The sequence below is a fragment of the Ranitomeya variabilis genome, chromosome 4 (assembly GCF_051348905.1).
Source record: "Ranitomeya variabilis isolate aRanVar5 chromosome 4, aRanVar5.hap1, whole genome shotgun sequence".
In the NCBI taxonomy this organism is placed as follows: Eukaryota; Metazoa; Chordata; class Amphibia; order Anura; family Dendrobatidae; genus Ranitomeya; species Ranitomeya variabilis.
This window is the reverse complement of record NC_135235.1, coordinates 690,070,884-690,085,425: the sequence shown is the minus strand read 5'-3', so window position 1 is coordinate 690,085,425 and position 14,542 is coordinate 690,070,884. Positions and strand designations below refer to the sequence as shown.

General features: G+C 45.4%; 1 protein-coding gene across 1 annotated transcript in view; it reads left to right on the top strand.

Moving 5' to 3' along the window:
* LOC143767658 (uncharacterized) overlaps positions 1–14,401 on the top strand; it is a 38,309-nt gene extending 23,908 nt beyond the window's left edge. The window contains exon 8 of the mRNA XM_077256120.1: positions 903–14,401. Coding sequence (XP_077112235.1) covers positions 903–2,512 — 1,610 coding nt within the window. The 3' untranslated portion in view covers positions 2,513–14,401. The remainder of the gene's footprint in view (positions 1–902) is intronic.
* Positions 14,402–14,542: the final 141 nt, after the last annotated feature.

Genomic DNA, 14,542 nt, shown 5'->3' with positions numbered 1-14,542 from the left:
CCCCATGCAGGCGGTGCATATTCCCTTAGTTCCCATCTGTATCTTTTATGAACTGTTCTTTACTATGTTCCTGAGATTCCCCATGCAGGCGGTGCATATTCCGTTAGATCCTAGCTGTATCCTTCTTCTGCGGTGAGCGCTCGCAGATACTTCCGGTATCGGGTTGCTGTAGAGACGCGTCTTCACTGTGGCTGACTCCGCCCCCTATCCTGACACGTCGGGTGGGGGAGTGGACTCATGGGCAGAGAGAGCCGGAGCCTCAATTGAGCAGATATGTAGAGCAGCTACTTGGTCTTCTCCCTCTACTTTCTTTAATCATTACCGACTAGATCTGACCTCTTTTTCAGACCTCACCTTTTGCCGAAGGGTTCTGGAGGCAGTGGTCCCCCCCCCCCCCCCCCTAATGTACATTCTATGAAATTCTCTCCGTTGAACCGTCATTTGGGGAAACAGAAAATCATAGTTACTTACTGATAACGGTATTTCTCTGATCCCGTGATGGCACCCGTACATTCCCTCCCTTCACATGTGGGTGTGCACACTAGGATTACTTATTAATGTTTAGTCTCTATCGGTGCCTCCAATAAGTCTGAATTACAATATTTAATAATTTGTTTGGTTTAACCATTTAACTTCAGCTGAAGTTCTGTTTAATGCTCTGTAAACCAACTGATGTGGGAGAAAGGTACCGCCTTTTTTACCTGTAGGCTTCCTGTCACTGAGGGTGGATCCCTCTCTCTCCGTGGTGCCGTCATGGGATCAGAGAAATACAGTTATCGGTAAGTAACTACGATTGTTTTTACATAACTTGCCATTTTTATTGACAGTTTAAATAGAAATGTTCAAAAATATTAAGTTTGAGGATATTTTAATTGAAAAATAATTGGTTTTATTTTTGGCAGATGACTGTACCAGGAGATCAGAGGGACAGCTGACATCTTCAATTTTTAAATCAGATAATCTTGAGATCCCACACGATGCAATTGAAGTGAATGCAATTACTCCAGATATACCATCATCCCTTCACAGCATCTGTCTGTCATCTGATCCTTTGAAACAGGTCCTGTCTTCTGATTCATTACCGACTACTAAGGAAAATCAAATTAGTAAAATAAGCATTAAAAAACGAACTGCTCCTAAATCAAAGAAGCCATTTTCACCTTCAGAATATGGAAATAGCTTTCCTCTTGAAAAGACTTTTCTTAAACATCAAACAATTCACACAGCTGAAAACAGATTTTCTTGTTCCAAGTGTGGGAAATGTTTTAGCCGGAAATCGGATTTTGTTATACACCACAGAACTCACACAGGGGAGAAGCCTTTTTCCTGTATCGAATGTGGGAAGTGTTTTAATCAGAAATCAGATTTGCGTAAGCACCAGAGAATTCACACAGGGGAGAAGCCTTTTTCCTGTTCCGAATGTGGGAAATGTTTTTACCAGAAATCAGATTTGCGTAAGCACCAGAGAATTCACACAGGGGAGATGCCTTTTTCCTGTTCCGAATGTGGGAAATGTTTTAACCAGAAATCAGATTTTGTTATACACCACAGAACTCACACAGGGGAGAAGCCTTTTTCCTGTTCAGAATGTGGGAAATGTTTTAACCGTAAAACGCATCTGGCTAGCCACCAGAGAACTCACACAGGGCAGAAGCCTTTTTCCTGTTCAGAATGTGGGAAATGTTTTAACCAGAAAGCTTATCTTGATTACCACCAGAGAACCCACACAGGGCAGAAGCCTTTTTCCTGTTCAGAATGTGGGAAATGTTTTAACCAGAAAGCTCATCTTGATTACCACCAGAGAACCCACACAGGGCAGAAGCCTTTTTCCTGTTCAGAATGTGGGAAATGTTTTAACCATAAAGCTCATTTTGATTACCACCAGAGAACCCACACAGGGGAGAAGCCTTTTTCCTGTTCAGAATGTGGGAAATGTTTTATCCAGAAATCAGGTTTGCGTAAGCACCAGAGAATTCACACAGGGCAGAAGCCTTTTTCCTGTTCCGAATGTGGGAAATGTTTTAACCAGAAATCAGATTTGCGTAAGCACCAGAGAATTCACACAGGGGAGATGCCTTTTTCCTGTTCCGAATGTGGGAAATGTTTTAACCAGAAATCAGATTTTGTTATACACCACAGAACTCACACAGGGGAGAAGCCTTTTTCCTGTTCAGAATGTGGGAAATGTTTTAACCGTAAAACGCATCTGGCTAGCCACCAGAGAACTCACACAGGGCAGAAGCCTTTTTCCTGTTCAGAATGTGGGAAATGTTTTAACCAGAAATCAGATTTTGTTATACACCACAGAACTCACACAGGGGAGAAGCCTTTTTCCTGTTCAGAATGTGGGAAATGTTTTAACCGTAAAACGCATCTGGCTAGCCACCAGAGAACTCACACAGGGCAGAAGCCTTTTTCTTGTTCAGAATGTGGGAAATGTTTTAACCAGAAATCAGATTTGCTTAAATGCCAGAGAATTCACTCTGGGGAGAAGCATTTTTCATGTTCTTAATGTGGGAAATCTTTGAAACTGAAAAGGTATTTTCTTAAATGGGTTGTTATGTTTGGCCTTGTTAAAATATAAAAAAAATCATATTCACTCTCCATGTCAGTGCTGTTCCAGCGGTATCAGCAATCATGTTCCTGGGGCTCTATTAGGTTGCTACATAGCACGAGCCCTGTGCCCAATCAGCCCCAGCTTCACTGTCCCTGCCCTGAGACGTATTGAACATCAACTGGAAGCCAGGGCTGCGACTTCTCTTTTGACTTCCTCTTATCGTTCGATTTTTGTCTGAAGGTGAGAACAGTGAAGCCAGCGCTAATTGGACACAGGGCTCGTGTGACATAATAACCTGAGCCCCCAAAACGCAAGTGCTGACACTGCTGGATCCGCGCCAGCATAGGAGGTTTATACAAGTTTTTTTAATTTTAACAGGACCAAACATGAGGAATTAGAAGTCAAAATCACACACAGAGGAGAAAACATAATCATACCTAGAGTGTGAAATATGCATTACTGGAAAAATCGTATTTTGTTGAAAATCAAAAATAACTCTGAGAAACAATATACGTTATTGAAAAATTGTACAAAAACTTAGAACAGCCAGACGTATTATTGATTGAGAAAGGGAAATTACTTTAGAACTTGCCATATTACTTGGACTATAAGACACACTTTTCCATTACGTCCCTCCAGACAGCACCACACACGTAGTCCTTCCTTGACCTGTAGCGGGACAGGATTGCAGAGAGGTTAAAAGGCCCCTCCCTTCTCCACCCGCCAGTGTTTTTTTCCTGTCACTACAGGGGATGGTTTTATGAGAGGTTTCTCCTACAGTGAAGATAGTCCGTACAACGTCCACAGGCTAAAGGGGATCTCGGCCTTCCTTTTCCCTGTCAAGCAGTGGCTGACACCTCTCTGAATATGAGGTCCCTCAGCCATCAGTTGCTGTACCAGTACGGACTTGGGGGGGAGCGTAGGGTCTCGTCCTTCGCTTCCCCCTGTCAAGCGGTCCGTGGCCGACACATTTCTGAGAGAATTCCCTCAGCCAACAGCCAGCCTGTGCATCATTGGCAGTAATGCAGCATTCCTGATGTGACACAGCTTCCCTCCATGGTGGGCTCTCGGCATTACCTGCTTCCCCTGTTTTTCTAGCTGGTGTGGAGCCAGCACAGGTAAGTGCACTGTGGAATGTTGTGTTGACGGCCTAAGCCTCTGGGCTAATGCTGGTGTCATGCCTTTGTGCCAAAGCTGGGCATAGAGCCTCATGTGCTGAGGTTTGATTTCACATATATGCAGCTAAGCCTTGGACCTCTAGGCTATCATAAGACCATATGTCCGGACTACATCTCATGATTTGACTTCAGTTAGTTGCATGTCATATCTGCACAGGGCCTTATGATGGGGCTTTAGAGTGTCTTGTGAAGCATGTTTCCCATTTTTGGCTTAATAAACAAGTGCTTCACTGTTCTTTGAAACATAACTACTCCAGCCATAGCAGAACACATGGTGTTAATGCAGCACATTGTCTCCATGAAGACTGCCCTCCAGCTGCTGCTCATTATTGGAGGATTATCCTGAATTCTGATAGCTTGCTCTCTAGAATGTAACTGTGGGCCTGGTCTCTTGTTTGGTACCTTCAAGAATGGCCATAGTCTTCCTCATAGTGCCTCTGCATCATATTGCATCATAGTGCCTCTGCATCATAGTGCCTCTGTGAATCATATTGTATCATAGTGTCTCTGTGCTTCATAGTGCATCGTGGTGCCTCTGTACTCCATAGTTCCTCTGTGCTTCATAGTACCTCTGGCATTGTGGCTTTTTGCCTCTGGCTTAGACTTTCTGCCTTGTGCCTCGTTACTTCGGCAGCGTGGCCACACCTTGTATCGTCAGCCTACCACTTCACATTTTGTCTCTGGCCTCAACTCTGGTTATAGAGTCCTCATGTTTGTGGACCCAGATCCAGCTTCGGTTGCTTCATGCTTTGCAACTGGGTTTGGACAAGGGAACAGGTATGCTCAGATTGGCCTAGTAATTTAGTATTTCTTCTGTTTGGAACAGAAATCTCAATTGAGCCACTGCCCTTGAGTGCTAAGGGCAAGTCTCTCATAGTTAGGTTTGAAGGGAGAAATGTCTTTTGGGTTCATCCTATAAAAGGACATACTACTGTTCTGGGAGCAGGAAATCCCACAAGGTAGAAAGAAAGAATCCTTCCCGACTCCACATACGGCAATCTGACTAGTTTCCTTGAGCAACATCCGGTTGACAGATTCTTGTCCCATAAGTCTGTTGTATTATGTTGACCAGGGACGGCATCATGGCCTTATTTTGTACCTTGTCGCGATTCAGCAGCACTGCGTCATGTGGCAGAGGATCCCATACTCGCTGCTCTTAACAGCAGTCAGGGCTCCTAAGATAAAGAATCTGTATCCAGGACTCTTTACAGTTGAGAACCCATAGTCCCACTGCCTCACAGTAGATAATCACCCTCTGTGATAGGAAGAAACTTACTTTTTTCTAGCTATAGAGTAGGGTTCCTGGCTCCATGGCAGGCTGGGCGTATAAATATCACAGAGAAGATAGCCTTTTAGGCCTTTATTTTTTACCCCGGCTGAGCCCAGATTGGATAGTCTGTCCTGGCTGTGGTAAAAAAAAAAGCAAACAAACAAAAAAAATTTGACACGTATATAAACATATATAATGTCTGGACTAATGACTCGTATAGAGGCTCTCTTGTGTCTAACATCAGTAAAACAGGAATGATTATCCACATTTCCAATTTAGCGATTCTAATGAGAAACCTGACGCTGGTAATGGCAGGGGATGTTACCTGCCAGACTGCGTATTTCCTTAGTTTCCACAATATCCAGCCCTTACTTGAGGCCTAGACATCTAAGGATTTGGAATAGACGTGATCTCCTGGATGAGTAATGTACATGCATCCCAATGCTCTGCCTGTTATCCATGTACTAACTGTTATTGGTTTGATCTTCCAGCAGTCCAGGGTCTCTGTCCTGCAGGTTTCCTTTGTAATATGGTAAGCTGGTCTGTAACCAAGGTTTAATCTGAGCCCAGGAGGACTGATGAAGGAACAGTCCTGTGTTATTAAGCACATGCAGCCGATAATTGGTCTGTACAGTCCTCATTGTGTTGTGGCGGTGGCTATCACCATACGTTTGCTGGGCAATAAGGTTTTTTTAGGCCTATTCTGTTGCTGCAGTGTTTATAAGTACCGTATTTTGCCTCTTATAGTCCGAATGCAGGCTTACTGGGGGGTTGCGGCAGTGGTGTAGCAGCGTCCCTTCCTCAGGGAACCGGCAGGGGCAGAAGTGTGGCGATGCTGAACCTCGGTGTCAGTGGTGAGCAGTGCGTAGTGCATCATTGGTCTCCCTGGGGCCATCTTCCTGAAGTCGTGTGCCACCGGAGGTGGCTCGTGCGTGGATTGAGATCTTGGCTGACCTCTCGTGCTCCATTTTCCTGAAGCTATGGGCTTCAGGAAAATGTCCCTCGGAGGCCGCACATGTGCATATTGAGATCTCGACGGCCCTTGGCTTCAGGAAAATGGCTGCCGGAGGCCGCACAAGCGCAGATTGAGATTTCGGCGGCCGTTTTCCTGATCCCGAGGTCCGCCGAGACCTCAATATGAATACGTGCGGCCTCAGAAAAATGGCAGCCGAGAAACCACTGATGCACTCGGCTCAGCTCACCATAGACACCGGGCTGCAGCATCGCCACATTTCTGCCTCCAGCATCTTGTGGATGGGACCCTGCTCCATAATGCAATGCACTCTGCTCTGCCACTCCGCCGACACCGGACACACAGCATCGCACCGCTGGGATACCCCGAGACTGCAGCATTGCCCCAGTTCTTCCGCCGCCAACTTCATGAGGAAGGTACCATGCCTCCTGTGACCCCGCTCTACCACCACCAGCCCTAAGGTAAGATACCTTATATTCAGACAATAAGATGGACCCCCATCTTATAAAAATCTTTTTTTTTTGTGCCATTTTCCACCCCAAAGAGGTGCGTCTTATAGTCGAAAAAATACGGTATCTACCACAATAACAGCAATAAGTCACTGCGGTTCATTATTGATGTTGGGGTACAATGGGTGTGTTACTCTCTCCATTCCGCTGCATAACTTGTTTACCACATTCACACTGAATTTTGCCATTATAGACATACAGCTCTGGCAAAAATTAAGAGACAACTGCAAAATTTTCAGTTTCTCTGATTTTTCTCTTTATAGGTATATTTTACTCTTTACCACGACAGCACCCACATGAGAGGAATCCGCCCATAGGAACAAGAAACCTACAGAAATAAAAGTTGGTTTTCTGTTCCTATGGGAACCGAAGGACCTGCGGAAAGAAGAATACCTGGGCCAATGCATGCCACCTGTGCAGTGCCAATTGAGAACGGCAGGGGCTGCGGTTCCAGAAGCAGCATCAGGGGAGCCCTGTCCATCATTCTCCCCCCTCATTTTGCTCATATCCGGGAGGACCAGCTGCCATGTTCCATGGGTGGCAGAAGCACAGTTGCGGATAGTGCAAGGCCAGGGTCCGGGTGAGGCCTCCCTAGCTCGTGCGGGAGCGAAGGGTCGGGCACCGGCCGCCCAACTCTGCGGTAACGCCATTAATGCACTGCGGTGCCAGGGAAGAGAAAAGCTGGGCCACGCATGCTCAGTGCCCCAGAAGTAACTTGGATGGCTTCTGGGGGCCGGTGGAGGCAGTACTGTCAGTGCAAGGCGGGGAGTTAACCACACATGTGCAAAAAAAAAAAAGACCTGGGTAACTATAAATAGCGGTAATTATAGATCTGCCGGTGTGCTAAACGTCATCCCTAGGTGAACATGAGGCGCACCCACCTGCGGACCTGCAGGCGCATAGAGTGGGCAAAGACAATGGATGCTCCAGAGAAGGAGGCTCCACAGACAGGAGTCGGAGAGGTGGAACATTGAACCCACCCAGGACTCGGACTGTATTTCGACCTCCAGAACTGGTACCGTATAAGCTTCACTAGGGAAGTGTGCTGGGCTCTACCTATTACGCTAACTTCCCTTTCTGTATACCTCCCACTTTCAGAAAAAGAAAACAAAATCCAAACAGAGTGTGCACTATGCATACAGCCCCTTCCTGACTCCTACCCCAAGAGACTGTCAGGGTTGTATAAGACTAGGTTCAGATTGCGTTGGAGCAATCCGTTTAGCGCTAGCGGATTGCGCTAACGCAATGTCTTTTAAGGGGTCGCGTTAAACGTCCCCGCTAGCGCAGATCACCGATCTGCGAGAGCGGGGAACGGACCTCGGGCGCGCCGCGGACGCTTCAAGCAGCGTCCGAGGCGCGCTACAAAAGACCGGCACATCGCTAGCAATGCGCTTTAACATTGCGGGCAATGGGAGCGCTAACGGACGCGGTGCATGGCGTTAATTTGGCCGTGCAACGCTGTCCATTAGCGCTCACCCATTAACGCAATGGGAACCTAGCCTTAGTGAAATGCTACAGGGGGAGGCGGCGGTAACATCATCGGACATTCGTATGATAAGAGAGGAGCTTCAGGCTTTAGTCCAGACCAAAATAACTAAGAGCCATACGAGTTAAAGAAAAAAGGTGTTCCCCATCTCCAGTTCAGACTCTGATACTGACCAAGGAAAGGCTTCCGACTCCTCACAGATATCTTCACCATCGCTCTCATCTGAAGTATAGCGGCTTTAGTGCTTTCCTATAGATGGTATCGACAATTTAGTCAAGTCAGTCAGGAACACTATGGGGTGCACGGATGCATAAGCCTTAACAACACAGGACATAATGTTTGCAGGGCTTGCTCAGAGGAAGAGAAGAGCCTTCCCTGTTATTCCGGCAGTAAAGGACCTAGTAAAGAGGGAATGGGACAAACAAAACCAGCGGGGCTTCCTTCCCTCGGCCTCTAAGAGGAAATATCCATTCAGTGATGAGGAATTGTTAACCTGGACCAAAATCCCTAAAGTAGATGCGACAGTAGCCTCCACATCTAAACAATCGACTCTACCTGTAGAGGATGCGGGGTTATCTGACCCGCTTGATCGCAGAGCAGTACCCTCACTTAAGGGGGCGTGGGATGCCTCTTCAGGGACCTTTTAAGCCAGCCATATCCAGCACGTGCACGGCAAGATCAATACTGGTATGGATAGACCAGCTAGAGCAACAGATCGAGCAGAAAGTGCCCACAGACAAATTATCTGCCATTCCATTAATCAGGGGAGCGGCGGCGTTCCTGGCGGATGCATCGGCAGATTTGTTAAGATTAGCAGCTGGTCTAGTTAATACTGCTCCACGCGCTCTGTGGCTTAAGAGTTGGAAGAGAGATGCGCAGTCAAAAACAAAACTCTGCACCATCCCGTTCCAGGGTGAGTTTTTCTTCGGAAGTCTACTGGATGAGATACCAAAGCGGGAGACAGGAAAAAGGGTTTCCCTAATCAAGCTCTATCATTATATAGCAGAGCATTTAAAAGGTGTCCATTCAACAAAAGGAAGATGTCGGAAGGCCGAAACCATTGGGCTACGAAGGAGGTCAAACAAAGGGGCTCCTTCTTCCCAGAAAGGTAGTAGGTTCCAATAGCCCAGATCCTCCAGTAGGAGGCAGACTAAAATTTTTCCACCAAAGATGTAAGGAGATAGCAGCAAGTACCTGGGTCCTGAACCTAGTGAAGTTCAGATTGGAATTGGAATTCTGTCGAATTCCCCATGATTCATTTATTTTGACATCACTTAAGTCACCAGGACCACAAATAGCTCTTGAATCAGAAATTCAGAATTTAGTGTCAAAAAATGTCCTAGTAGAAGTTCCGGTGGGTCAGGAAGGAAGGGGATTTTATTCCCTTTTGTTCCTGGTCTCTAAACCGGATGGGTCATTTAGGACCATTATAAATATAAAGAAGTTAAATACCTTTCTTTACCATCTTAAATTCAAGATGGGGTCAATTAGATCCACTATCAAACTTTTATTTCCTAGATGTATGATGGCCGGATTGGATCTAAAAGATGCATATTATCATCTTCCTATACATGTCAAATACCAGCGGTATCTCGGAGTGGCAGTGATCTTGGCAGGGAGAGTCTGCCATTTCCAGTTCGCAGCGATGCCCTTCAATCTCTCTATGGCACCTTGAGTATTCACGAAACTAATGTTGGAGGTGATGTCCTTTTTACGCCAGCAAAATATGTTGATCATACCCTATTTAGATGATTTTCTGGTAGTAGGAAACTCGACCTCTCAATGTAGTAACCGCCTTGCTGACACAATTTTGTCTCTACAGGCGTTGGGATGGATTATTAATTTGGAGAAGCACAGGCTGGCGCCACAGACCCTTCAGACTTTCCTGGGTCTTCATCTGGATTCCACAAGTCAAAAATATAATCTGCTTCCAGAGGTAAAGAAGTCAGTCATAAAGGCGACAGGACAGCAATGGACAAACCTCAGATGTTCTTAAGAGAGGCTATGTCCCTTCTAGGATCCCTTACCTCCTGCATTCCGGCAGTCCTCCACAAGGAAGAAAGTTTGCGGGGTCATCTGGGGGGAGCAATAACCTTGTCTACAGAAGTGTTAACCTCCGTGGCCTGGTGGTTGGATGATACCCATCTTTATAGAGATGTCCCATGGGTAATAAAACCATCCAGTATAATCACCACTGATGCTAGTCCTGAAGGATGGGGTGCCCATACAGGGGACAGCCTAGCTTAGGGACAGTGGAACATAGAGGAGATGCAGGACTCATCAAACTTAAAAGCTGAACGCGATCAGTCATGTATTGCATCATTTTCTTCCACAGCTACGAGGTTCGCATGTAAGAGGCCTGTCAGACAACACGGCCGTTGCATATGTGAACCGACAAGGCAGAACACGATCAAAGAAGCTTATGTCTTCCGCTGTAAAAATTTTCAGTTTAGCCAAGACCCATCTACTTTCTCAGCTGTCCATATCAAGGGGAGGGACAACTCAAAAGCAGACTTCCTGAGCTGTCATGTGCTACGTCAAGGAGAATGGTGTCTCAACCGCCACATATTCAGAAAGATCATAGAATTATGAGGTATTCCTCAAATAGACCTTTTTGCCACTGAGGAGAACAAGCAGGTGCGGAGATTCACCTCCCTGAATACAGCAGATCATCCGGAGATAATGGATGCCCTTCAAGCTCCTTGGCAGTTCAGTAGCATATGCCTTTCCGCCAATAATGCTGCTACCTCTGGTCATCAGAAAGATCAGGGAAGAGAAAGCAAGGATAATCCTCATCGCACCGTTTTGGCCCAAGAGTCCTTGATTCTCCTAGCTGCGGGCCATGTCCATGACCGACCCATGGGTCCTCCCATCAATCCCGGATCCACTCTCTCAGGGTTCATGCCTTCATCCTCAAGTGGAGGGCCTCCACCTGATGGCATGGAACATGAGGCAGTTATTAAAATTAAGGGGATTTTTGGAGGGCTTAATTAACACACTCCTGCAGAGTAGGAAATAATCTACAACAACAATTTATAGTAAAGTATGGAGGAAATTCCTAGAATTCCATACAGGTACAGTACCCTCTCTAGGGAGGTTCCGGTCACATCTATTTTAGAATTCCTGCAGAGAGGTAGAGAACTGGGTCTGTCCGTTAGTACTCTAAAGGTATCTGCCTTAGGAGCCCTTTACGGTTATAATGTGGCAGGAGATAGGTGGGTCTCTCGATTCATCGCAGCTTGTGAACAAAGTGACCCGGTTCACATTTCTAGAGTTCCTCCCTGGAATCTAAATTTAGTTCTGGAGGCCCTGACAGGTTCCCCGTTTGTGTCATTAGAGTCCATTCCCCTGAAATACATATCATTAAAAAAAGCCCTTTTGGTAGCATTGACTTCAGGCAGAAGTGTTAGCGATACACAGGCTCTTTCCATAGATCCTCCCTTCCTGTTAATATCCCAAGACCAAGATTATACCGAAACCAGATCTATTATACCTAACTAAGGTGGTCGCAGTTTCACAGGACATCATTCTTCCCTCCTTCTTTAGTAATCCTTCCACTCCAGAGGCAGAGAAGTTTCACACCCTAGATGTGAGGAGGGCTGTCCTGAAATATATAGATAGATCTAGGGCCTGGAGAGAGTATGGCTCTGTATCCTTCCAGGGCCACAGAAAGGGGTACGGGGTCACGAAGGGCACCTTATCTCGTTGGATCAGGGATGCAATCTACCCGACAAACTCCGAAAGGGGAAAATTCTTCGGAGAGTATAAAGGCGGCATCAGCATGAGTGGTGGCATACTCTTGGGCTGAGAGGGCGACCATTGCAATTGAGCTTATATGTAAGGCCGCAACGTGGTCATCTCAATCTACCTTTTTATAGCCACTACAGACTGGATCTTTCATCTTCAGAGCTAGCCTTTGGGAGAGCTGTCCTCAGCATGGTGGTCCCTCCCAGATGATGGTTCTCTGAAAATCTCTCATGTGGGTGCTGTTGTGGCGAAGAGTAAAAAGTTGGATTACTTACCGGTAATGCTCTTTTATTGATTCCATGACAGCACCCACTCACTACCCTCCCTAAGTTAGATATAAGTAGAGCACTTAATGGTGGTTGTATATAGGTATTTATAGTAGGTTATTAAAAAAAAAACAACTTGTATTTTGTCCTAATACTTGGGCGGTTGGTCTGGTACTCTGAAATCCAACTGAGGAGAGGAAGACCGCCCCCTTTTATTTCTGTAAGTTTCCTGTTCCTATGGGTGGATCCCTCTCATGTGGTGCTGTCGTGGACTTAATAAAAGGGCATTACCGGTAAGTAATCTGCTTTTTTTTTATATAGTAAAATGTATATTATTGTTTAATTCTATAAACTACTGACATGTTTCTGAACTTTAAAGCTAAAAATATTGTATTTGCAGCAAATGAGAAATCGACAAAATAATAAAGAAACCTTGCTTTCAGACCTCAAATATTGCAAAGAAAACAACAAGTTCTTATTCATGTAGAAACAATACTAATGTTTTAACTCGGGAAGAGTTCAGAAATCAATATTTGGTGGAATAGCCATGATTTTTAATCACAGCTTTCATGCGTCTTGGCATGCTTTCCACCATTCTTTCACACTGCTTTTGGGTGACCTTATGCCACTCCTGGTGCAAAAATGTAAGCAGTTTTTCTTTGTTTGATAGCTTGTGACTATCCATCTTCCTCTTGATTAAATTCCAGAGGTTTTCAGCGGGGTTCAGGTTTGGAGATTGGGCTGGCCATGACAGGGTCTTGATGTGGTGCTCCTTCATCCACACATTGACCTAGCTGTGTGGCATGGTGCATTATCCTGCTGGAAAAAAAACAGTCCTCAGAGTTGGGGAACATTGCCTGAGCAGAAGGAAGCAAGTGTTTTTCAACAATAACCTTGTATGCGGCTTGATTCATACGTCCTTCGCAATGATTAGCCTGCCCAATTCCAACCTTGCTGAAGCATCCCCAGAACATCACCGATCCACCACCAAATTTCACAGTGGGTGCAAGACACTGTGGCTTGTACCCCTCTCCAGGTCTCCGTCTAACCACTTGATGACTAGGTGTTGGGCAAAGCTGAAAATTAGACTCATCAGAGAAGATTACTTTACTCCAGTCCTCTATGGTCCAATCCTTATGGTCTTTCGCAATCTTCAGCCTGGCTCTCCTTTTGCTTCTCATTGATAGGCTATTTTTCTAGATGTACATGACTTAAGGCCTGCCTCTAGGAGCCTGTTAGGAACTGTTCTTGCCGTGCACTTCACCCCAGCTGCCATTTGCTATTCCTTTTGTAGGTCACTTGATGTCCTCCTGTGGTTGCTGAGTGACCTTCAAATAAGATAAGTCAGCCCAGTCATTGGAGAGTCGCTTTCGCCCTCTGCCGGTCTGTAGCTTTGTTGTCCCCAATGTCTGCTGCTTGACCTTATTGTAATGGACTGCCGTTTTAGAAATTTTAAGGAAGGAGGCAACATGACGCTCACAGTATCCCTCTGCTAGTAAAGCCAGAATTGAGCCCTTCTTTTCCTCACTCAAGGCTTTTCTTTTCAACTCCTTTGAAATGGTTAAAAGTTATTTTTCATTCAAATAATTTTGAGCTATTCCTAGCACTTTTTTGGCCATCCAGCTTGTTCTATTGCAAGAGGATTGTGAAGACCACAGCAGTGTTTTTTATACTTTCCTTCATTAAATAATATTTGGTTCAGGTGAACACCTAATCAGAATCACATTAAGTTGAATGAGGTGTACTCTGGTTGGAATTCAACTGACACTGGAAATGGAATGGCTGTCAGACATGTAGAGATGGTGATTTTTAGAAAACTGTTCAGTGATCTCTTAATTTTTGCCAGAGTTGTATATGACACTCACTACGATGATTTATCTTTTTGAATTTCTTTAGATACCTGTATTTCTTTTGATCTTTCAGATCATTTCTATATCTAGCCTGGTTCTTGCCTTGGACTTTGGTCCTTTGGCTTCTGTACCCACCCAGGGAACTTTTCTTTGGTATTCTCCATGGTGCTGTTAGGAGGGACGTAATGGAAAAAGGGAATTAGACCTACCTGTCTCAGGACAGCACCATTATTTCCCTCCTTTATGTTTGTCTTTAGACTTAAACAAGATCAATCTTCTGGCAGATTGTTCATCCATCAAGTCACCTTGTCTCAAGATTGAGATGGAGCCGTTAAAGGGTTTCTTAAGGCTGAGTCACACATAAAGATATCGTTAACGATATCGTTGCAACGTCACGCTTTTGGTGACGTAGCAACGATCCCGCTAACGATCTCGTTATGTGTGACAGCGACCAACGATCAGGCCCCTGCTGGGAGATCATTGGTCCATGGGAATGATCAGGACCTTTTTTTTGGTCGCTGATCACCCGCTGTCATCTCTGGATCAGCGTGTGTGACGCCGATCCAGCGATGTGTTCACTTGTAACCAGGGTAAATATCGGGTTACTAAGCGCAGGGCCCCGCTTAGTAACCCGATATTTACCCTGGTTATCATTGTAAAAGTTAAAAAAAAAACAGTACATACTCACATTCTGATGTCTGTCACG